Source organism: Cryptosporidium ryanae, assembly GCF_009792415.1.
Source record: "Cryptosporidium ryanae isolate 45019 chromosome Unknown contig_5, whole genome shotgun sequence".
Taxonomy (NCBI): Eukaryota; Apicomplexa; class Conoidasida; order Eucoccidiorida; family Cryptosporidiidae; genus Cryptosporidium; species Cryptosporidium ryanae.
In genome coordinates, this window is record NW_027125531.1 from 76,772 (window position 1) to 101,328 (window position 24,557).

Genomic DNA, 24,557 nt, shown 5'->3' on the forward strand with positions numbered 1-24,557 from the left:
AGATCCAATTAAATACTGCTTAAAAAATACACATAAGAAAAAAGGAAGCAATTGTATTCCAAAGTCCGCAAAAACTTAGTGTTTTCAGATTCATATATCAGAATATAAATATGTCAATTTATGTTCATTTGCTTCAGTTCTTTTGCCATAATAACCAAAGACTATTTGTCAAACATAGAGGCGCCATTTGCTTTTAGTACAAAATGTACCGCCACCACATGTCCACCTTTACACTTGGAAGAAAAAGGTCAAGCCTGGATAGCTAAAATAGTTAATTTTTATAGGCTTCTTCATTCAAAATGTAGTTTAGAGAGTAAAACAAAACAGCAGTTAGGACGCATATTTGTTACTAAGCTTTAACTTTTCATGAAAGGATCCGGAATATTGAAAAGATTAAAGCTTTTGAAGGAACAAGATGTAGATAAAATAAAGCTATTTACAAAGCTTGTTAGGGAATTAAAAGAACCAAACATTTATCTTTTAGAAAGATTGGTATTCTTTCTTCCTGGAGAGCTGCTTTATTGTATATTGAGGGAAACTAAGAGTATAATAAAAAATGGTGGCTATCCAACCGAAGATAGCACTAGATTGAAAACACCAGGGGGAATATTCTTTACATTAGTTAGGAACAAAATTCCAAAGGAGAATGCAAAGATAATATGGAACATTAGAAGGAATAAAAAAATAAGAAACAGTAGGCTAAGGAAAATTTGTAATGACGTTCAAAAGACTAACGATGAAACAATGGAAAGCGAAGAAGAAGGAATTTTGACAGAAGAAGCAATAATAACGGACGATCTTTGTGATATGGTTATATGAAAGTACAATCGCTAATAAATCCGTTTTGTTGAAAAGCTATTCACAATATGCTCTAGTCAATATTATCCTCAAAAACCTCTAAATACGATATTCTGTGGAGAAAGTTAGATATACCATGAGTTATAATAGGAGGAACAATAATTCCATTATTAATGATCCAGTCTTGTCTTAACTTATGTTCATTAAAACAGTTTGTATTCATTAAATTTTTTATTTCAAACCAAAATTTAAAAGTTGGCTTTCTAGATCTGATCGGCCAAATTGAAATAATAGATAGTATCTCTTTTTCCAAAAGTTTCCCGTCTAGTTTTGGAGATTTTGATATAATTGATATTTTTCCGCTAGACTCACTTCTTAATTCGTATTTTTTGTCAAAATACAATGTTGAAAATACACCTTTGATATATGGTTTTGGAAAAATATCCCAGTCTAACCATATTCTTAATATATTTTCCGTAACTTGTACTAATTCTGAATAGGAACTGTTTCCGATGCTCGAATGATAAGAAATATGCGAAACTAAATAAGGAAACAAATTCATCATGCAGTTTCTAAGTTTCCAGGCACCGGATATTGACGAATGTGAATTATAGAGTATATCTGACAAACAATAAATAACCGATTTTTTAATTATGTTATTTGAAAATGGAAATACTTTAATCAACATTTCGATCATATGGGCTGAATGTAAATCAGAATAATCTACAACAAATTTCATTATATTCAATATATTTTTTCTTTTAAGTGACAGTTCATTAATTAATGTTTGAAATTGGTCTTTAATTTGAATAGGCATTTCCTGAGATTTCAAGTCCCTATATAAACTTTCAATAGGAGATGTGAAATCATATTTTGTTATTTCATAATTATCATATTTATTCTTAATCAAATATTTTTTGTAAACTTCAGTAAATTCGTCAGAGCTATGACTTATATCCTTTACTTTATCTATTCCTTGCCATACCCAAGAAAGAGGATCTTCCAGAGACTTGTTCAGCCAATCCAAAAAAACATTGGCCAAACTTTCAGACATTATTACTGTTTCTGTAACAATACCATTTTTTACTTGCACCTAAACATAAAAAAGATAATAATATGAAAAGAATTGAGTTAATTTCAAATTAAAACAATTAATTAAATTAGTATTATAAAAGAAATTTATAATGATTTCTCATTATTTGTATGAGACCCTTGGTTTTAAATGATTGTTAGAAGTATTTCAGAATCAATCACATTATGATAAATATAGTTCTCACCAAGTAAATTTATATAACCCTATTATGACACCTATAATTCCACTGTTAAAGGTAATATAAGCAACGCCTGAATAGGGTATTCATATTAATAGTTCAAATTCAAAAAATAGGGAGCATAAATAATTAAACTCACATATCTCAAAATAGCATCAAATAATTATTACCAAATCTTAAATATTGTCATTCCTTTATTGCTTTTAGATGCCAATTTTCGTTCTATTGGTATTATTTTTTATCGTAAACTTCAAGTACAAATATTACATTATGAAGGTTAATCAAAATCTACTGTCCCAATAAAATGCTTTGCGGTAATTTTTGGCGGTAAATCTATTATATTTGCAGGTATTTTAGGAAAAATAAATTGAGTGGGAATTAAAAGATTTAAAGTTAAGTGTAGAGTGTAATGAGTAATAATTAACAAGAATGATTATGGCATAACAACACATATATTTTTTGAAAGTGTTGTTTTTTTAGTTAAATAATGTTCCTTTCAACTGTTCCATTCAATATAAAACCACTAATTAGAATAGAGGAATCACTTGATGCTTCATATGAGAGCAATCTACAGTCCTTCATAAATAAATACCTGGATTTATATGATAATCAGGAGGAAAAGACCTATATGAAGTATGGATATGAACACTACGGAAATATATTGCTTAGAAAAAGAATATTGTTGGACGTAATTCCAGACATAAGAGACGTTTCATTATTTGTTGAAAATGAATCACTAAGGAGATATATACTATACAGAGGAGGCAGACCAGGTGGTTTTGAACCTGATAAATTGAAACACGTTGTTAAGGATACACTTGGAATAAAAACAATCATTGACTTAAGAGGACTCGTCATTTTTAAGGAATCTCAGTTAACAAAGGATGAAACATTGAGTAGATCAATTATATGGAAATACTACAATCCCTTATTTGAGAACAATAAAATAGATGAATATATAAAAAACAAAACTGATGATATGAACAGAAATTCTAATAATAATTTATTGTTCAGTTCAAGTGACCAAAAATATATATTTGTTTTAAATTCAATAAATTTTAGAGAGCCATTAAAGGTTGAATCAGATGAGCTTGAAGAAAATTCAGGAAATATTTTTAAAAATGTTATTCACTGTTTAAATTGCACGAAAAGAAATAAGAAAAGTGAATATAAAAACAATTCCAAGAATAATGAATTACTAATTGAAAAAAGGAAAGAAAAAAACGAAAAAAAATGCAATAATTATATTTATCATATGTTAAAGTTGATTTCACAGAAATATGCAGAAAATTGGTACGTTCAAAGCTATGTCAGCGAAAAATCTACTGGTGAAATATACTTTGATTTTGCCATATTTGATTCTACCACTGTTTCTAGGGCACTTAAAATAATAACGGTTTCTCAACCACCAATACTTATACATGGAAATTTGGGCAAAGATAGAGTGAGTGTAATAGTAGCGTTAGTTTTAAAAATAGTTGGAATAAGTGACGAATATATTATACGTGATTACTGTGCATCAGAGGCAGGATCATTATCTATTAAAGACTCGATTGATTCACAGACAGCCATACTTCCCGATTCTATTAAACATTGCAAACCTGAATATATAAAAAATTTTTTTTCTATTCTAACACAAAATTTTGGAACCATAGATTCGTATTTAGACAAAATCGATTTTGGTGAATCATGGAGAGCTAGTCTCCGCCATAAATTTACTGAAAATCCTTATAATTAACTAAATTAAACTATTGTGTCCCATTTTGCCTATTAACTTTAGTTTAATAATTAGTTAAATAATTATATCTACTTAACAATCAATGATTACACCTAATTAATCTATTTTGTCCTGTTACTTTTTTTGTTTCTCAAGTTTATTCAAATAAATAATTTGATTTAATTTAAAGTAAAACAAAAATGCATGCACATCTTTAATATACCGGTATTAATATGTTTTGCATGTACAATTCATTTAGGTAAAAAAAAAAAACCGGTATAAAACCTTGTCCACACTGGGCGCTGACAAATAAAACTAAAAAATTGGAAAAAATTAAAATATTAATGAAATAGATAATCTAATTCAATTGTATAATCAATCTATACATATGTTTTTTAGATTTGAAATTTGAATATAGTCTGATATAATTGTATTTTTTGGATTAGATAATATTTTTGTTGATTTTATATACAAATAATTAATCGCGTGACGTGAATGAAGGCAGGGGACTATAACTCAGATGTAGTGACTTTATTTAAAAAGGAATACATCATATTTGGAATATTAATTAAAATTAGTGTACAAAAATAAATTAATATGAAAAATAATGATGTTTCTTCATCTAGTACTTCTTGTTTTGAGAATAAGGAGAGCAGTGAGGAGATATTGTCAAAATTGCTGAGAATAGTAGAATTCAATCCAAGTAACGATGCAATTTTGGAGACTATAAAAACAAGTGGAATTCAACTAGAAAAGGTTAAAGATCTTTTAGCTAAACAGCACCCTGAACTAAAAAACTTGTATCGTGATAACAATGGTATTAAACCTTCATTAGCTCAGAAAACCGACGATAATCAAAATAAATTATCGAAGATTCAAAAAAATAACGGCGTATTAATTAGCCTTGAAGAAGACTTAAAACAAGAAAAAACAAAGGCTTCAGTTGAAAGTAAGAATCACTCAATTAAAGGAAGACCACCCGGACCACCACCTCCATTGAAGTCTAAAGCAAATGATGCAAAAATAGATACAACAGAAGAAATTAGTAGCATAGTTTCTAATAAAGCAACATTGAAAAGAGGAGCTCCTCCGAAAGGTCCCCCACCATTGAAGCCTTCACTTATTAGGGGTAAAACTTGCATTGGATTAGCTGGTAATTCAACTGGTTCAGATTCTGATATAAATAATAGCAAGATTAAAGTGTCTGAATTGGATTTTGGTCCAACACCGCCACTAGGATTTGAGCCTAAGAGACTTCATTGGTCTGTTATTCCACCAAATAAGATATTTGGAACCATATGGGAAGATATTCATCTTTCAAAAAGTGAAAATTTGAAAAAGGAAAATATTTTTGATTTACAAGTAACACAGGTTGAAGAGGGTGATAATGAATTAAAGTTTGATATTGATTCAATATTAGATCACTTTTTTGAAAATAAGACTTTGTTAATGGGAAAATTAAACATAGAATGCACTAGCTTAAACAGCAATAATTCATCAAAAAAATACAAGATGGTTTTAGATTCAAAAAGATCGCAGAACATTGAAATAGCTTTAAAAGCAATGCAATTATTTGACAATAACAATGAATTAGATATATCTCCTATTAAAGAAATGCTTGGATATACGAGGGATAGTTTAAAATATGGGATAGATTCATTTTTAAAGGGTGTATCTAAGGAGAGATTGAAAATATTGCTTGATTTATATCCAACTCCAGATGAGATTCAGTTACTGAATACAATAAGTGACGAATACAATGTTGATAATTTACCATTGAGAAGCTCTGAATATTTTTTAAAGAGTATATTGAACTTGAACAGATTTAAAACTAGAGCCCAATGTGTATTAAGCATGAAAACATTTGAAGAAGAGTACTTAAGTTGTTTAGAAAGATTGATTAAACTAGAGGACGCAGCAGTTCATATACGTTCAAGTTTAGAGAAGGGAGGTGTTTTAAGACAAATACTTGAATTAATATTGAAAATAGGAAATTATTTAAATCACGGTACAAGTCGAGGAAAAAGTTGTGGTTTTCGTTTTCACTCGATTGAATTATTGAAAAATGTTAAATCTAATAATTCAAAAAGCAATTTATTAAAATATATATCAAAAATATTGTATGATCACTCTGATAAAACAAGGCAAAATATTGATGTTATATATCAAGCCTGTTCAGAAGCAGCTCCAATTGATATAGCAGATGTTTATAGAGATATTGAGGAGCTTGGAAAAAATATAGAATTTATTCAAAAAGAAATAAATCAATTTTCAGTCGGCGAAAGTAGCGTAATTAAAAATGATGACAATACTGTTAACGTTGACAAGTGTAATAGTAATTACCACCATTCTAAATCACTTGATATTAATTACTTACAGCCACCAAAATATATGGATTTTAATAATCAATTAGATATACCAGTGTTTGAGGTTGATCAAATACCGGAAAAGACCACAAACGAGCTTTATTTGGAGATTGTGGAGAAATTTGTAAATAAATCATCTAAACAGCTCGAGGTTATAAAAAAACAATTAAATGAGATAATAAACAAATTGAAAGAACTACAAAAATATACAGGCGAAACACAATCAGGCCCTGTTTCAAACAATACTAGTTCAAAATTATCATCTAATGATAATATAGAAATAATTAAAAGATGTGATATGTTTTTTAGATTAATAAAATATGAATTTAATGAATTTCAAGTTATAGAAAAGAAGAAAAAAGATAAAGAAATAAGGAAATTAATGGCTTCAAAGTCTATAAATAAATTAGATAGCAATGTTAAAGATAAATTATTAGCTAAAACAACTACAATTGAAAACTCAAAAAATATATCGGATTATTCTTCTATTAATGAAATGAATAATGATGTTATGCTACAATCGGAAAACATGCATAATAGCAATCAACTGTTGTTGGAAGTATCAAACATAACCATAACTTCAAATTCAAGTACGTTATCTTCGTCAGATTCCTCTTACTTTCAAGAAAATAATAAAACTAAAAACAACTCTGGTAATAATACACCCAGTGACAATAACAATAGTTATATTGATATTGAACAAAACAATATTAAAGAATCGCAAAAGTATTCAAATTCAATGTCACTCACACTGAATTCAGGTTACGATCCAATATTAAATACAATTGAAAGGTATTCAATGAATTTTAATTCAAAATTAGCAACAGGTTGTGATCATTGCAATGATCAAATAGTTAACAACACTATAAGCACATTTTTTGATCAAAATACGTGTTTCTCACTACAACAAACAGGTTCTACATTACCAGTAAAAACGGTACCTGTAAAATCAAGTAGCATTTCTAATGATAATTGCAATGACCTCAGGTGTAAATCAGTTATAAATAACAATCAGCCTTTACATTTGAGGTCTTTTTTCGATACAAGTTCTGCTACTGCGAATATTGCAGCTCGTGTTTACGACTCCCAAACAATCCAAAGCTCAAGTAGGATGAGAAAACCTCAGGGTTAATTAATTTCTAATTACACTCTAGCAACAATTTGTCTCCTTTTTATATAGAGTGTCAATTTCAAAGTAGTCCCGTGCTAGTTTACCCATTCATACATTCACCAAACATATTTTAAACCTCTGTATTGACTTTAAAATTGACTCTTTTCTCTATATTTTGAAGCGAATGTCACATTTAAACTTGCCTTGTTCATTAAAAGCCGCAACAAATGTTTGGGCGGGAAATCCTGCATATATAAGTAAATAAACAATGGAATATAATGGGGTAAATCTCAGCTATGAATGTGATGGAATTTAAGATTTAAACAAAAAAAGGAAACTAATAAATAAAGCAATCGGTTAGAATATACCAAAGAAGAAAATACTTGCTAATACACATTTACGGTTTGTTGCATGTGTGCGTTTCAAAATAAAGAGTGAGATGCGAGGGACGTTATTCTAGATTAAGGATAGTAACATCAAAGCAGTTTTTCATGTGTTTATTGTGTTAGAAATGAACTTTAAGGATCACATAGAACTCAGAAACAACTTGCATCAGGAATCTCTCAGGGCTTTTCGCTATAATATGGAGTGGCTTTCCGACTATTTGTCTTCGATGTCAAAATGGCGAATAAAAGTGTTGCTGAAGAATAAGGTGCGATGCAGGAGAAAAAGCCAGTCAATTAGTTGCTCTGTTAAGATATCTGATGAAAGACCAAGCGGAGACTTCGATATAGGTGCTGACGAATTGCAAAGTGGTTTGAATGAGTACTCTCAATTTTGTGATACGTCTAAACCAGACAAAATGGATTATAAGCACGGTTCTAAAGAGGACGCCTATAGCACTAAGACGCCAAAATCATTTTCAATAAATGTCTCAAATGGAGTATCTCCCTCAAGCGATTTAAATAACAATAAAACTGAAAAAAACGAGTTGGTTTTGTCTGATGAAAAAGCGACAAACGGGACAGCGAGCTCTGTTTGTAATGGAGTAGATGACGAATATGGATCAAATTACGCCTTTAAAAGCGACAAAAATCACGGTAAAGACCACGAAAATATGCAGACATATAGAATATTAGCATGCTCAAATGAGACTAAAAGTAACGATAAAAGGCACAACACCAACTACAATACATTTGGCTATACACTGTGGGACTATCTCCCGCTAATAGCACTGTTGAACGGATGTACTGGTATATTTATTCTGTTCCGTTTGTCCTCACTAATGTACAGATATTCAATACTGTCATGTACAATCTCCCACTTGGTTACTTTTATGTTAATAGGGATACCAATGTCCCAATTGGAATTTGCAATAAGAAAAAGAGGAAGAAGATGTGGCCTACTAGAGGGAATAAGGTCTTTGAACCCAAAATTTGTCGGACTCACAATACTGAGTTTAATTACTACAATATTTATATTCTTGTATTCGTTTCATATTATAGGGACACTTAGCATAGTTATATATAACATACCAAAGACAAACTGGAGAGTTACGCTCGGAGACGCATATATATGCAATAAAATCAATCAATCACTAGAAATAAAGGGCGATTTATTGGACTCATATAACGAAAATACGGTGTACACTGACGTTTATAACTTTTACTCACTCTGTTCATACTCCCCAATGTGTAATGTTGTATCACCCTTTTACCAAAACATAACTAAAGTAGAGTTAAACTATGGAGACAATAGACATACAAATCTCGATGAAATATCAATAAATGACGAATACTTTACCTCAGTTTTTACTTCATTTATAGAGTCAGTTAGTTTGTTTGAGAACGATTTAAATAATACGGCTTATTCTCAAAAGCCAATATGGTGTGTTCCATCTTCTTCTAAAAAACTAAGAAATTTACTCATCGTTGAACAGAGCAACTACAAGGATATGTTATATTTTTCACTTGATTCTTCCACGAAAAATCCAGAAAAGGTTGTGAATACAAATATATTTCCCATAAAAAATCCAATTAACAAACTGAACAAAAACATAGTTGCAAAAATAGTTGGAATATCTGTATCATTTGTATTTGTGTTGCTGTCAATTAATGGTGGTGGTAAATTTTTCAGAGTGATTTCTTTTTTGTCCCTTCTTTCACTAATCACATTACTTCTGTCTGCTACAATACAAACTGTGGCTAACGAGGTTCAGCTAAACATATTCGTATCTATGTTGGTTACGCAAGACGGCGTTGAGCATCTTCTTTCTCCCTCAATTTGGTATTCCTCCATAAATAACACTTTGCTTTTTTTTGGCATATCCTTCTTCATATCAATGTTTCCTCTTTCAAATCTGAACAAAAGGCTCAAAGATAGTTATGACTATGAATGCCAAGACGAATTTATAAATTACTGTAATTCTGACATAAACAGCTGCGACTCGTCTGAGAATAGCAGAAGTAATACTAACTCTGACGAATACAATGGAATAAATTACTATTCCCTAAGAAGTTCAATCAAGTCTGCATCCTTTTTTTTGCTTTATATTGTACTTTCATCTATGGTAGTCATTGTTGCCAATTCAGCATTAATATCTCTCTCGGAATCACCAAACACCCATTTGTTGTTCCCTTTTAATACCAAAATATACAATTCAACCAGAAAACAGTTTAATTCTCCAACTTACGATAGTAGTTACTTTGATATGGTTGGGTATAGCAAGATAAGTGAGGTTCGTGTGGATACCAAAAATAAAAAGCCTGCATACTTGAAGCTTTTATTGGAAACTGGACTGCACGTTGAAAACAAGATGTTTAACAAACATTTAAGAACATTAAATTCTGAATATAACAATAAGAACGAGATAAATTTCCTCAAGAATCAACTTATACTGTGGTACAAAATGAATTTATACAGAATAAAGTCTAGATCATTAATTCTTGGTGAGTATATGATTATTTATTTAATAATCACTGCAATAGAGGTGTCTAACAGAATTCCAAGGGGTGTGATCATATTTTTTATTGTTTTAATATTTTCCTATGCAATTTCAAGCGCTTGCATTAGTGCATGCATTATAACTAATCATGTGAGTGTTATTTTCAATGAATGGGTATATCCGCTTTACTTGAGAAGAAATAATAATTCACGCAAAGGCACAGTTTATAAGAATAAACAGAATTTCCATAGCCGCTGTTTGAGTGTTGGTAATACTAGAGATGCTGGTTACACGAGAAATAACAACAAATCCGGTTCGTTTAGAAAGAGACTACTTAAACTTTGTCAGTACGTAAATACCCAAGTAGCAAACTACTTTGGCATATATTCAGACAACAAAATAAAAAGGAGAATGGAAACTATCACACTTACAGCACAAATGGTAGTATTATTTATTTTAATTGTACTGGTTTTTCTAATTAACATTGCGTCATTATTTATAGTTAGACTTCCTGTTGACAAAGAAGACTTGGATAGCGAAAAAATGAGAGACACATTGAGAAGCAATAACATTTCCTTTTTAAACCCATCAAACGGTGATGAGTTATCTAGAATTTATAATAATGAGATATACGTTTTGAAGAATAACATACTGTTTGGATCTCTGTTTGATATTAGAATAATAAGCAGTGCAGTCAATTTAATGCTATCAATTACCGCAGGAATCGAGATATTTATGTTAACATGGCACACAAACAAGGATGTACCCACAAGAATTATTGGTTTTAGATCGCTTAACATTCATTATATAGGCCAGATACTTTCAATAGTCCCGCTATCAATTGGTTTTTTGTTGGGAACCAAGATCGCATTCGGTTTATGCTTGTTTGCTTCGGTTCTTGTTTTTGTCTCTTCTTTCTTCGCATCTAGATATTGTGCAAAGCAAAAATTTGCATACAATGACCAACTTGTTGTTAAAAGACAAAAGTACAGTCCAACCTGGTGGCTGTGCATTTCCAATATTGACATATTGAGAAGAAAATTTAATTCTAAAGAACTTATAGACGCAGGATTGTTATCCTATTATTCAGATGAGTATACAATTAATAACGAATCTTCATTTTCTACGTCCAATAGCAACAGCAACAGCAAATACTGCGAAGATTTAAGAAAGAACGAGAATATAAATATAATAAAGAACATATCAAACTTTAACCTTTATTGCAGTGTCAGATCGCACCAGCCTCAATTTGTGGAATTGTGGATTATATTGGCCAAGTACTTTTCAACTATTTTGATTAAAAGCACAATTCCCTTAACTATAGTGAATATAATTAGTTTATTGTTGCGCAAGAGTGATTGCTTAGAGGGTTTGTTTTCTGGTTGTTTAAACAGGAAAGACTATTTATCTGGCACAAATGGAGCTTATATCATAGACTATACCGAGAACTATTCTATTTTCCAGCCTCTACAGCTATTCATTATTATACTCTTTTCGCTTTCAGGTATTGTATTTTTTGTCTTAATTACCAACTACATTTGCAAAAAAGAAAAAGTCTTAAACAATAACGAGAACATTAAAAACGGGAGTTACTACACTGTGAATCCCATTTCTGATCCTCTTGAGGTTAACATAGACAATATACTAAACGACGTTTACGAGTCACTTAACGTTCCAATATTCATGGAACTTTATTCCGATTCAAAAGTAAACAAACTCGGTAAAATGCCTCAAAAACTAATTATTAATCTCGCTTCAATAGAAAGAGTTATTGAATAGCGGCATTTGAGGCCTATATTGCAGAAAATACGAAAATACTGAATAACAACATTTTTCTTTTTTAAGTACACTTTATAACACGCCTATCTTCGCCACTTTTTACTACTTACATCTTCCGAATGTCTATTTATTATTCCCGGCTAGTTCTGTTTCATATGTTTGCTTGCATGCATTGTTCCGCCCCACATTACATGCACGTTATACTACTTTAGTACCGACTTCCCGCCCTTTGGTGGAATAATTTAATATTTTATTTGTTTACAGTTTAAGCTTGAAGTAAAATAGATAATCATATTTACTTTAAATTAAAACGGTGATAAAAAGAATGGCGCATAATAATATTGAAAAAGAGAGTAATCATAACAAGTTATATGTATAATCGTGGTTCTTAGTATCTAAATTGCTGTTTTTGCAATTTATTTTAGATTAGAGCCACTTTACGTCTGAGGCCACATTAAATCCTAGCGAAAGCCTTCACTACACTACTGTTTAAGTTATTGGTTTGAGTGCGAAACAAGAAAACAAAGTTATGTTTGTGTAGGAAATAAAATATATAAGTTCAGAGGTTAGTATACCAATGTTAAAGAAAATATTTGGAAAAAAAAGCGAGGTTGAGGATGGAATAAAACCAGTAAAGGCGAATTTAGGCGAGGAGAATAAATTTTATTATAATAAAGAACTGAAAAGCTGGGTAGTTCGTGGCGAAGAGCATCTATTAGAGGAAAAAAAAAACCTTCCCCCTCCTCCAAAACGCCCAACAACATCAGAATATGGTTCTAGAGTAGATAGTACGGCATCATTGTCTTCGTTGTCATATAACGGTGGTAATACAAGGAAGAACTTATATACTGCTACTCCGGGATTAAACATAAAAAAAGTTCCTGAAGCTTCAGGTGGAATAATACCAGTGGTCGGGTTACACCAATCATCAAGTACCCAAGCACTAAATTCAAAACTTTTTAATAGTAAAATCGAGGATGAAAATAAAATATTTAAGACTGAACCTTTTTCACAATATTCTTTTAATGCTCACGATAATGATCATAATAATAGTAGCAATTGTGCAATAGACAGTGTGAACACTAATACTTCAAGTCAAAATTCGGTTAATACAATGTTTAGTGATCAACTTTCAGATAAAACTTCAATAAATACCGAATTTAATACAAACAAAACAGTAATAAAAAGAATTGAACTGCCTCCATCTATACCAACACTTCCCGGTTCTTTAATGTTGGATAAAGCAGTATGTAATAAATTTTTAGGAAGAAGTCAGTCAAAAGATTCACAGTCTTGCGCTTTAAATACAAATGAAAATAACAATGTTAACTATAATTTTGGAGAAAATAACATTCATGATTCAGGATACAGTAATAAGAATGACAAATTAAATTCAGAGAGTGACAATTTGGAGTTAAATTACACTCAGAATGATATGAGACAAAGACAAAGAATAAGACCATCATCGAATAGAAGCAATAACTCGGCAGATTTAACTGAAATTGAAAGTCTGAAAAGAAATGACAGTTTAAATAAAATATTTAATTATATTTCAATTTTTGGATATGTTTATGATAATAAATCTTGTAAAATAATAGACGACAATAGTAATTCGGATCAAGTTAAAAAACTTGATGAAATATGCAATGAGATAAAAGAAATAAGGTTCAAAAAATTGTACGATATGATAGACATTGTACACAATATAATATTGGACTCGAACAAGGACTATGAATCATTAATTGAAATGATATTAAATATAGGGACAATAACAAATAAATCTTTTCAGGAAATATCATCAACAATAAATACAGCAATGTCAAATAGCGATGAAATAGAAAAGGAATTACTAAGGACTAAAAAATCATATAGTGAATTGCTGGACAAATATAAAGGACTATATAGACAATACGAGTCAGATATGATAAATTTAAGAAGTGAGCTTGAAAACGAGAAGAATATAAATAGTGCAAACAATAAGGAGTATAATGATAAAATAACTAATTTAAGAAAGGAATATGTTGATAATGAAACGTCCAAAAATGCTCTATTGAATCAATACTATTCATATATCGAGAGTATGCAAGAAAAATATGATGAATTAAATAAAGAGCATACTGAATTGGATGACAACCTTAAAAAATCAAAAGAAGAGATATTGTTACTAAATAACGAATTGTTATCGGTAAGAAATGATATTAAAACAAAAGAGGATGAGAACAAAGTAAAGATTTATAATTTAGAGGAATTGAATAATAAACTGAGCACTGAATTGGAATTAAAAAGCAGCATGAATAATGAATTAAAAATGGAATATGAAAATAAAACAAATGAGATTAAAATGGAATATGAGCAACAAATTAAACTAATAGAGAAATACAACTTAGAGCAGGACAATGAGATAATAAATTTAAAAAGTAGTTTAGAGAAAATTAATTTTGATACTAGTGAGTTGGTAAAACAATATGAGGATAAGTTGTCTGAAATTAGAACAAGATTGGATGAATTTGAAAATATGAACTGCCAACTAAATAGAGAGTTGGATTTAGTTAATGAAGAGAAAAATAGCATAAATAAGAAGATGGAGAGTGAAATAAGCAAGTTAAAATTTGATAACGATAATATAATGAGCGAATTAAGTAATAAAGTTAGTGAAAACAACTGTATGAATACTGAGATTTGTAAATTAAAGAGTGAAAATGAAGCATACATTAAGGAAATTGATGATCTTAATGAAAAATATAATAATTTAAATGCTGAATATAACGACAATTTGATCAAACACAAAGAATATGAAAATAATGTTGTTGACATTAAGAACGAGTACGAATTAAAAATCAGTCAATTAAATGAACACATCAATATGTTAGGAAACACTGCTGCTAAGGTAGACGATGAATGGAGGACTAGACAATCCCATTTGGAAAGTAATTATGAACAATTATATTCCCAATATATATCAATAAGCAATAAGAATGAGGAATATGATTTATTAAGTGATAAATATAACAATTTAGAACTTGAATATAACACTCTGTGTAATAACAACAAGGAATATATTTCAGAGTTGGAGTCAAGACTGAAAGACCACGAGAACTGTAGGGACTGCATCTCAGAGTTGGAGTCAAGGCTGAAGGACCACGAGAACTGTAGGGACTACATCTCAGAGTTGGAGTCAAGGATGAAGGACCACGAGAACTGCAGGAACTACATCTCGGAGTTGGAGTCAAGGCTGAAGGACCACGAAAACTGCAGGGACTACATCTCAGAGTTGGAACTTGGGATAGAAAAAATGAAGCAGGACCAAAACAACAGTGTCCCTGAAAGTGAGACTAATAGATTAAAAATGGAAAACGAAAGATTAAGAGACACCAATGAGGCCGTTTACATTAAATTAGAAGCATTTTTGAGAGACATAGATATGCTTAACAACCAACTGGAGTGGATAAGGAGATATTCACCAGAAATATACAATTCAATGCTGGAGAACACTGATTCATACATGAGCAACATTAATAACAACGACGTATCAGATATATCCTTATAACTTATATTTATGTATTTATTTATTTATGTTCTCATTTTATGTAAACAATGCGAACTTCTTCCTTTCACTTTTAGACTAATAACATACCTGTTGTGGGGTCTAAAAGTAGGCGTCATCAAAGTATCGGAAGGGCGCCAAATCCCTCTTAATAGTAAATTGTAATAGGAGGGGTTCCGAGCCTAAAAGTACTGTCTTGTTTTGAACCCCTCATTATCGTAACATAATAGCATAAACAATGGGGCACTGTATTTATTATTTTGCTTTAAGGTACAGTGATTTGTATATATACGTTGTGTTGTTTTTAATGTTAATTTAAATTTAAAAAATAAGAGGGTATACTGTAGGAAAGGCTATATAGTTATATAGATTTACAACTAATACACGACTGCAGTACTGTTAGTGAATGAACAATATCAGTATACGTCTATGAGCGTACATAAATAAATATTTGTGCCTTGCCTTAACAACTAATACTGTTAATTGATTACCTAGTTTTGCCATTATATAAATACGCACTCTAGCATATGTATATTTTTCTAATACAAGTTTAACTACATTCAGATTATTATTTATTGCGGTATTAGTGGATTGCGAAAGCAAATCAAAAAATATTTGGATTAACAGTAAGCATCATTTCCCCTAGATTACACTTCCAACTCAGTCAAATAAAGAAGTGATGAATCTGTTGGAATAAGACGACTGAGAAGAGTTTGGTTTTAGTTTGTTGCATTTTACACAGTCGCTTTGCGTTACTGTATAGAATTTAGTTAAATATCTGGTTGCTGGTATAAACGAGGACGAAAGTCACATCCCATTGACTTAATAGATGAAGTGTGTCGAAAAACCGTGAAGAAGGGCATTTATGTATATCATTGCAGATAGGTGCACTAAATAAGTATATATGTGTATATACATATATACTTATTTATGTATTCCTCTACGTAATAAATGCAGATAGAAATATGTATGAATAAGCTCACGAATATGTAAAAAAGTTATCATACAAGGCAAGTGATTGAGTTGTGATCAGTAAAGTTAAATTTGAGACACTTAAAACGCACAGACATTTAATTAATTCCTTAGCTGTATATATAATTAATATACAAGGGCGTCCGAGATACAAAGGGCATTTTGCATGCACAGCAATATAAACTTACAGAAGGAGGTTTTGTTTTCTGTAAACGAAGATGAGCGTGAACATAGTGGACAGAACGGATAACCAATACGATTATTCGAACATTCCAAGATGTCTGCAAAATGAGTTGGAATTTGTGATAGATGACTTTAAGCAGAAGATCATGGATCTGATGAACAACAATGACTGCGGAGTTAAAAACAGACTGTATTCGAGGATGCACACATACAAGAACTTTAACTTTCGTTTAATGGTACTACCAAGGGCGAGATTAACAAGTAGTGGTTCAATAGAAGGGAATATATCGGCGTACCTAGAGGCGGTTCCGTCACCAAACTGGCCGTCGAGCTGGATATGGATAAACACAAAATACACTGTCACACTTGTTAACCAAAAGGACTATAGGAAATCGTATTTCATGAGTGACATATTCAACTTCAAGGGCGAGAACAATATGGATGATGGGAGGTTTAGACTGATGAGCGAACCGAGCAATATCATGCAAGAGAATAATATGGACTACTACTCCTCGGCAGGTCCGGAAGCAGACAGAGGCTGGAGCGACTTCTTTAACATAAAAACGATACTTGATGCAAGATCGGGCTTCATGGACTCCAATAACGACAGAGTTGTGTTTAGAGCGGGTGTGTTTCCAATGTCATGCGAACCGAACAGCATGGGAAAGGGGAACGTTGAGATGTTCAGCACGGAACGCTCTTGCACTGGACACGTTGGTTTGAGGAACCTGGGGGCTACTTGTTACATGAATTCACTGCTTCAGTCCTTGTACCACATTGGAAGATTCAGAAAAGCAGTCTACTCCATCCCTCTTTCCAACAATTGTTCCAGCATCCCCAGCAATCCGTGCAATTCGAGCCAGAATCACGGCAGTGTCCGCTTAAAGGACGACTCCTGCATCGAGCAGGACTCCTCCTTCAATAAGGGCCACTCCACAACGGACCCAAAAGACGCGGGGAGGTCCCCGATGATACTGCTGGGTGACTCTACGGAGGATCCGGTTGACTGGAGCAGCAGTCTTGCGAGGAGTCTATTCGAGTCCGAAAACGACGGGATCGCGAGCTTGGAGAGCATAATGTCCTCGAGCAATATAAGCTCGCACGAGCTTAGCAACAGCAACGGTCTGAACAACCGCAATTCCAGCTACGGCAACGGAGACGGAAGCAGAGGTAGTAGTGGGGGCAGGAACGGTGCAGGAGGGAACACAGATGGCCCGGGTGGTGCAAATGACCAGATCAAGATAAGCTCGGCCCTTCAGACTCTTTTTTACGAGCTCCAAACGAGCAACGACGCAGCCAACTGTCGCGAGCTAATGAGGTCCTTTGGGTGGGACGCCTCCGACGCGTTCACCCAGCACGACGCCCAGGAGCTAAACAGATTGCTGTGTGACCGTCTGGAGGAGGAGATGAAGAACACAACGGTTGACGGGAGCATCAAGGATCTGTTTGAGGGCGAATACGAGAACTTCATCGACTGCTTGGACGTGGACTGCACCTCCAGGAGGAGGGAGAATTTCTACGACATACAAATAGATGTCGAGGGAGTCGGGTCCTTGGAAGAGGGACTCGAGAAGTTTGTGGAGGAGGAGATACTGGAAGGAGATAACATGTACGAGGCGGAGGGCTACGGCAAGCAGAGGGCGAGGAAGGGAGTCAGGTTCCAGAGATTCCCCCCCGTGGTCCAGTTCCACCTGAAGAGGTTCCAGTTCAACATTCAGAGCATGGACATGATCAAGTTGAATGACTACTTTTCGTTCCCCGAGAGACTAGACCTGACCAACTACACGAGCGACTCAGGCAAAGAGAGGAACGCGAGCAAAAACAGCCAGGTCTACATACTTCACACGGTCGTTATTCACCAAGGGGACGTGCACAGCGGCCACTACTACGCCTACATAAGGCCAAATCCCGACTCTAACTGGTACAGATTCGACGACGAGAAGGTAACGCTCGTTTCCTCGGCCTCGGCCATAGAAGACAACTTCGGAGGATTCGAGTACGACGTGTGGGACTATCTGGGAAATCCGGAACGGGAGGTACCGAAGAGACTCAAGACCCATTCCGCCTACATACTCGTATACATAAAGGAAAACCAAGCTAAGGAACTGCTTGACGAGCCGGTACCGCATGAGGTGAATCCGGATCTCGTTGTTAAATACCAGAGGGAGCAGGAGATCGTTAACTTGAGGAGGAGGTTGAGGAATGACATCAATGAGCACGTCCGTGTCCGTCTGTTGCTCTCCACCGACTACAACAGATCGGGCAGCTCGCGCGCCGAGATCCAGAGCGTCCACACGAGCACCAACACCTTTCCCTGGAGCTGCGTTTTGAAGTGTCCCAGGGAATACCCCATAAGCAAGTTTCACCGCGACATTGAGGAGCGCTTCGTCGGGGTCAACGGAAGACACAGGAGCAGCGGCCTGGTGTCGCATCTGTTTCTGCTCGTGAGCTCCGACTACGGCCCTAACAACGCAGGTACCGGCGGCAACCAGGGCGCGGGCAGGGTTCCGGCGATCTTCGGCGGCCACAACATGCATTTGAACGGCAGCGACGGCTCCGTCTCCAACGGCCTTTCGTTCGGTCTGTGCATCTCGTCCCAGGAGTTGCCGATTCAGTTCGGGTCTTCGAGTAGAGCGAGAGGCGGCGCTGGCAGGCAGCAATACGGCGGTTCGGCACCTGTAGCGTCTGCTAACGAGGAAATATATATGTCCGATATATGCAGAAGGTACCATAGAGAGGGTCTGTGGGACTCGTCGTGTCCGACGCTGTGCATGTGTTTGTATCTGGAGAGTTTTTCGGGCATGACCGACAGGATAACGCCCTCGCTCCCGAGCCTGAGCCGTTCTTACCTTGAGAAACGCCAGAGGATAGAGAACAGCCTGAGGAGAACAAACGGAGGGAGCCAGGTTCTTTTGCTGCTGAGGTACTTTGACATATTCGACCCGAACGTGAACGAGTACAGTAGGAACTTTTTCAACAGCAATGAAATCCCGAATCTCTACAACCTGGGAGTCGTCATGGTTTCCTCCGCCACGGTGCTCAAGGATCTGAACGACTACGTGTTGATGGAGATCGAGAAGGAGATGCCCGACATATTCTCAAACATCAGGTCCCACTGCATAAGCAACAAGCTGAGCGAGTTCAACCTCCGGATCTGCCTGGAAACGACCAACGGAGTGAGCCCGGACCTCAGGACGGACGGGCCACTCTCCTTTTCAAAGGATGACGAAAGAGACGCCAGGAACGCGGGTCGGGACGGTGCCCTCAGCAGCGGAGACGCGAGAGAGACTGAGGAGGGACTCGGTGTCGGGTTCTCGAGCGTCAGCAGGTTCTACCCCCTCCTGGATCCCCGCTGCAGCATCCAGCAGCTGCGGCTCGCGCACGGAAGCAGCTTGATATTCTCCTTCAACATGGACGAGTCTGTTATTATGAGGAAAAGAAACGAGTTGGTGTCGGCCCTGGGAGGAAACCTCGATGTCCTCGGAATCAAGGACTGGCTGGAGGAGGAGCGCGTCCGCTCCTCCGCGACGGACGGACTTGGAGGCAAGGGCCGCTCGCTCCCAAAGGAACTGAGCGAAATCGAATACCCCGAGTTTCCTGCAATCGACTTCTGTCACTGGTTTGAGAACTGCCAGAACAGTGCCAGCGTCTGCATTTACCTCTGGAACCCGCTGGACGGCGAGTACTCCTACGCGGGAGGTAGCGGATTCAACGTGACCCAGAATCCAGAAGCCAACAGGAACATCCTGGTTTCCAACGGAGGCGGCCAGACCCACAAAAACCCGTCCGGAGTGGTTGAATATATGCATGCGAGCGGCAATCCAATAGTAAGGTCGTTCTCTAAGTATAACATAAAGTCCGTCCACAACCTCACTCTGGATCTCCGCTGGCCCGCCATCAAGTCCTGGATCTTCATATCGGACATGCTGAATGTGGATCCGAGGTGTCTGGCACTGGCCAGGAACTCCCTCAATCCCTACGAAGCCTCTCTGACGACGCTGTACTCGCTGGTGCAGGCCCAAATGCGCCACAAAAGCACGCGCTCCCTCTTCAAAAGCCTTTGCCTTTCCGGCTACCACGGGAGCCCTGGTACCGGTAACGGCCTGAGGGCCCCGAGCCCCTGGCTCCCCCTGCCGTCTCGCTTTTCGGTCATGGCCGTGGAGCTCGCGGGAAGGTCATTTTGCAACCTAAGTCTGCCGAACAGACAGCTCATTTCGCTCTCGATTGTGGACTGGGAGGACACTGGAGGCGGCGTTAAGGCGAGGTCGCTTGTGCAGGTGGACATCAGCAAGTCGGTGGACTCCCTGATCGAGGACATCTGCAGCGGGAGGAGCGTGGTCGCCTACAGAGACTTTGCCGCCTCGAGGGACGCGAACGGAGGCGGAATCGACCTGAACCGAATTTTCGCCAGCAGGAACGGGGATTCCGCTCTCCCGAGACTCAGAATACTCGAGTTCAGCAACGGCAACACCGTCGGGCTGTACAAAGGGAACGAGAAACTCTCGAACATCCTGAACATCGAGGACGGGTCCAAAGGCGAGGGAGTGCTTTCCGTCGGGTACATCTCAGAGGGACTCAGACTCGAGAGAGACTTTACCTACGAAGAACTTAGGGGGCTTGAGAACGGTGACTTGAACAGCGTTTTGGTTATCCAGGACTACAGGGATCTAGAACACTCGGTTGGCAACGCCTTTGTCGTTACCCTAAGGCCCGAGTCAAGACTAGCTGACTTGAAAAACGTAATTCAAAACAGTTTCAAACTTCAGGATAAGGACATTTCAAAGTGGAAATTTTATAGATTTGAATTCAAAAACTTACAATTAATAAGAGACAATGACGTACTTCTTCCCAGCTTTAACAAAAACCTCGACATCAACGTCTACGGATTTTCGCCGAACATCACTATTCTAGCGCAACTCCAGCAGACGTCCCAAAACAGCCACAAAAACAACTCGTCTAGGCCTCTGAGAATCTAGTGTTTGGCGTTTAACGGCGGCTCTGGTCTTTGCACTGCTGTCGCCAGCACGCCGTCCACGCCATTGCGTCTCTGGAGACGACAATATAGGAGGGCAGTCGCGCTGATAATCCTTGTTACTTTAGCCGTTTTCCTCCGTCTCGAGTCTTTTTATTTCGGCCCTGATCGACTTGTACTCATTGTACTCGGACTCGACGGGCAACAGGTCTTTGTGATACAGTATCTTTCTGTTGTTTTCCTTCTCGAAGGTCTGTTGGTACCTCTCTAGCTTTTCCCTCAAAACCATCCTTCTCCTCCTCAGCTCCTCTATCCTGGCGCCCGGCGGTCCCGCTCTCTCTCCACACAGCTTTTTGTAAAAGGAGTACAGGGGCCTCAGCGGTTCCTTGTCCGTTTTGCTCGGCGGAAAGTTGTGAGCTAACTCAAAACCCGATTCGTACCTCCTCAGCTCCTCCTTCACGTCCCTCCTTAAATCGCTCTTGTACTTGGCGTCGTCGCGGCCGGCCGGACGACTCTCGCCTATCCTGACCTCGTTCTCCGGCGTCAGTTCCAAATTCAACCTTTCGAGTGAGCTCAGCAACCAATTTCCTGCCTCGAAACTGCCCGGTGTCCTCCTCTCGCGCTGCTCCTCGACTCCGCCCCGGTCCCTGCGCCCCCTCCTCAGCATGTTGCATCTTTCCTGCAACCTGCCTATCACCACCTCCTTATCCACGTCAGGCAAACCGTCGGCCGTTTTTGCCTCGTTTCCCCTTACTCCACACGCCGGATCCCCGGATCCGCTCAAATCCGTTCCCACCACTGAAAAGCCGTACAAGTCGCCTTTTCTTAAGTATTTTCCCTCAATTTCGCTCCTCAAAAGCCCAATTACATCCATCCCTTCGCTCCTGTCTAACACTCTCTTGACCTGAAGCACCCGAATGTCTTGACTTTTGTCCATGTATGTCCGGCCTCACTCGACCGGGCTGTCGACGCTCTCGCTCTTGTTGCTCAAGGCGCCTGCCTACTCGCAGCAAATTCGCATCCTCTCGCCTCAGTGTGCTCTCTTTTACATACACTTAAATCGTCACCATCACCTTCCTCAGTGCTCTGCGCGTTTAGTTTAATCCATGTGGGGAACACGTAATCTCCGGAATGGCGCCACGGCCGCATTTTTAGTGCTCATCAGAATGCATACCTGAGTAATTCAGTTTTCCCTTTTTGCGGCCTGTCTTTCCGCAGCCTCCTCGCGATTTACAACGCGGACCTCCCCTCCCGGAAGCGACTTGCAGGTTCTCCTGTACACCCCAATCTGCCCGATGTCGGCCTCCTTCAAGCGTCGTTGGCTTTGACGCGAAATTCCTCCGAATATGGAGCCTGGGAGTCGCAATTAGTACTGCTCCACCTGATTAACGGAGCAAAAGGCCGCCTTTACATTCTGCACTCTCGTTAAGGCGCTGCTTACACAAACATTCCGCAAAGGCAAATGCATGTTTTGGCGGCACCCCTGTACATTGTTTAGGCCTTATGACTACAGGGCAGCGGCAGGATTAGTTTTCGCGCCACATTCAGAGGTGACTGCTGAGGCGATACGAGAAGGCGAGCTAAAGAGGCATTTTCTCTTTCGAACGGCCGAGACCCGTCAGGAAGATAGTTTTGGGATAACTGTACGCGTATCCGTAGAGTCGTATACACGTATATGCACGTACGCGATACACAATAGAGGAGGGAATTCGTAACCTGACTCTAGTTTGACTATCCGCTTAGCCAGAGCATAAAGTGGATCTGTATGTATGCAGAATACCGGCGAGCATAGACACAGTTTAAAAAGCGGAGTTATTTGAGCGCTTCCTTTTACTGAAATGCGGAATGGAGCGATACTGTGTACAGTATGCGGATACACTATAAAAGACTCGGCGCTATTGAAGCAGCATTACAAGTCGGACTGGCACATATACAACCAAAAAAGAAAGCTATCTAACAAGGAGCCGGTGACGGAGGAGGTTTTCAGGAGAAAGCTGGAACTTTTGAGCACGACAAAATGCTTGGTTGAGAAGGGCAATTCGCATATAAAGTGCAGGGGTCAGACGGATGCTTGTACGACGAGCAACAAAGAGGACAATCGGGTTAAAAGAGCCACCCAAGAACTGCCATACAAGCCCGTATACTGCTACTTTGACAATACAATTCATGATACAATGCAAGATTGTCTGGAGTACATGCGAGTTAGGTATTCATTTGTGGTTCCGGACAAAGAGTATGTTTGTGACCTGCAAGGATTGGTTACATATTTAGGCGAAAAGGTATTCGAAGGTCACATTTGTTTATATTGCGATAGGATATTCTCGAGTTTAATGGCGGTTAGGGACCACATGATAAGCCTAGGTCATACAATGATGGGAACTCACTTGGAAATACAGAAGGAGGAAATTGAACAATTTTACGACTATTCATCTTCATACAAAGAGCTAATACCCCATTTTGGAAAAATGAGCATAGATTCAGTAAGGGATACACACTATCCGTCCAAAGCCTATTCAAATCCAGACGGGGACGGGGACGGGGACGAGGACGAATGGGAGTACGTTGAGGAAGACGAGCTTCTCCTTGATGATGTGTTGGACGTCTATAACCTAAGGAAACCCGAAATAACCGAATTCGGAGACCTGAGACTACCAAACGGGAAGGAGGTGGTGCACAGAAGCGTGGCCTACATCTACAAACAGAGAACGCATAAGGAAGTCAGCCGTCAAGTATCTCCAAAAAGACCCAAAATCAACGACAGAGAGTCAAACACACTGAATAACGCAGGTCCGAGCACTAATCTCCCGGAAATCAAGTATTTAAATAGAGTCAACATGAAGCAGAACTTTTTGTTGAGCAGCAGAGTCAAAAACAGTAAATTGAAAACTGGAGTCAATAACAACAAGCTGCAAAAGTTTTTTGTTAGACAAGACATTATTTGGTAAGCAAACAAACTCTTA

At 37.2% G+C, this 24,557-nt stretch overlaps 9 protein-coding genes across 9 annotated transcripts; 7 read left to right on the plus strand and 2 right to left on the minus strand.

The window, feature by feature from the left end:
- Window positions 1-366: 366 nt before the first annotated feature.
- FG386_002692 (uncharacterized protein) lies at window positions 367-819 on the plus strand (the record flags this gene model as incomplete). Its single annotated transcript, XM_067342141.1, has 1 exon — window positions 367-819. The coding sequence occupies one exon, from the start codon at window positions 367-369 to the stop codon at window positions 817-819; it is 453 nt and encodes a 150-aa protein (XP_067197746.1).
- Window positions 820-871: 52 nt separating this feature from the next.
- FG386_002693 (RPR domain containing protein) lies at window positions 872-1,852 on the minus strand (the record flags this gene model as incomplete). The annotated part of the gene is made up of 1 exon (XM_067342142.1): window positions 872-1,852. The coding sequence occupies one exon, from the start codon at window positions 1,850-1,852 to the stop codon at window positions 872-874; it is 981 nt and encodes a 326-aa protein (XP_067197747.1).
- Window positions 1,853-2,556: 704 nt separating this feature from the next.
- FG386_002694 (bacterial type serine/tyrosine phosphatase) lies at window positions 2,557-3,807 on the plus strand (the record flags this gene model as incomplete). The annotated part of the gene is made up of 1 exon (XM_067342143.1): window positions 2,557-3,807. The coding sequence occupies one exon, from the start codon at window positions 2,557-2,559 to the stop codon at window positions 3,805-3,807; it is 1,251 nt and encodes a 416-aa protein (XP_067197748.1).
- Window positions 3,808-4,383: 576 nt separating this feature from the next.
- On the plus strand, window positions 4,384-7,284 carry FG386_002695 (uncharacterized protein; the record flags this gene model as incomplete). Its single annotated transcript, XM_067342144.1, has 1 exon — window positions 4,384-7,284. The coding sequence occupies one exon, from the start codon at window positions 4,384-4,386 to the stop codon at window positions 7,282-7,284; it is 2,901 nt and encodes a 966-aa protein (XP_067197749.1).
- Window positions 7,285-7,774: 490 nt separating this feature from the next.
- FG386_002697 (uncharacterized protein) lies at window positions 7,775-11,926 on the plus strand (the record flags this gene model as incomplete). The annotated part of the gene is made up of 1 exon (XM_067342146.1): window positions 7,775-11,926. The coding sequence occupies one exon, from the start codon at window positions 7,775-7,777 to the stop codon at window positions 11,924-11,926; it is 4,152 nt and encodes a 1,383-aa protein (XP_067197751.1).
- A 577-nt stretch (window positions 11,927-12,503) lies between these two features.
- Window positions 12,504-15,473, plus strand: FG386_002698 (coiled coil protein; the record flags this gene model as incomplete). The annotated part of the gene is made up of 1 exon (XM_067342147.1): window positions 12,504-15,473. One exon carries the CDS (start codon window positions 12,504-12,506, stop codon window positions 15,471-15,473), a length of 2,970 nt encoding a protein of 989 aa, XP_067197752.1.
- A 1,187-nt stretch (window positions 15,474-16,660) lies between these two features.
- FG386_002699 (ubiquitin carboxyl terminal hydrolase domain that is fused to a MATH domain) lies at window positions 16,661-21,601 on the plus strand (the record flags this gene model as incomplete). The annotated part of the gene is made up of 2 exons (XM_067342148.1): window positions 16,661-20,452; window positions 20,528-21,601. The coding sequence occupies 2 exons, from the start codon at window positions 16,661-16,663 to the stop codon at window positions 21,599-21,601; spliced, it is 4,866 nt and encodes a 1,621-aa protein (XP_067197753.1).
- A 120-nt stretch (window positions 21,602-21,721) lies between these two features.
- Window positions 21,722-22,534, minus strand: FG386_002700 (uncharacterized protein; the record flags this gene model as incomplete). Its single annotated transcript, XM_067342149.1, has 1 exon — window positions 21,722-22,534. The coding sequence occupies one exon, from the start codon at window positions 22,532-22,534 to the stop codon at window positions 21,722-21,724; it is 813 nt and encodes a 270-aa protein (XP_067197754.1).
- Window positions 22,535-23,435: 901 nt separating this feature from the next.
- Window positions 23,436-24,542, plus strand: FG386_002701 (uncharacterized protein; the record flags this gene model as incomplete). The annotated part of the gene is made up of 1 exon (XM_067342150.1): window positions 23,436-24,542. One exon carries the CDS (start codon window positions 23,436-23,438, stop codon window positions 24,540-24,542), a length of 1,107 nt encoding a protein of 368 aa, XP_067197755.1.
- Window positions 24,543-24,557: the final 15 nt, after the last annotated feature.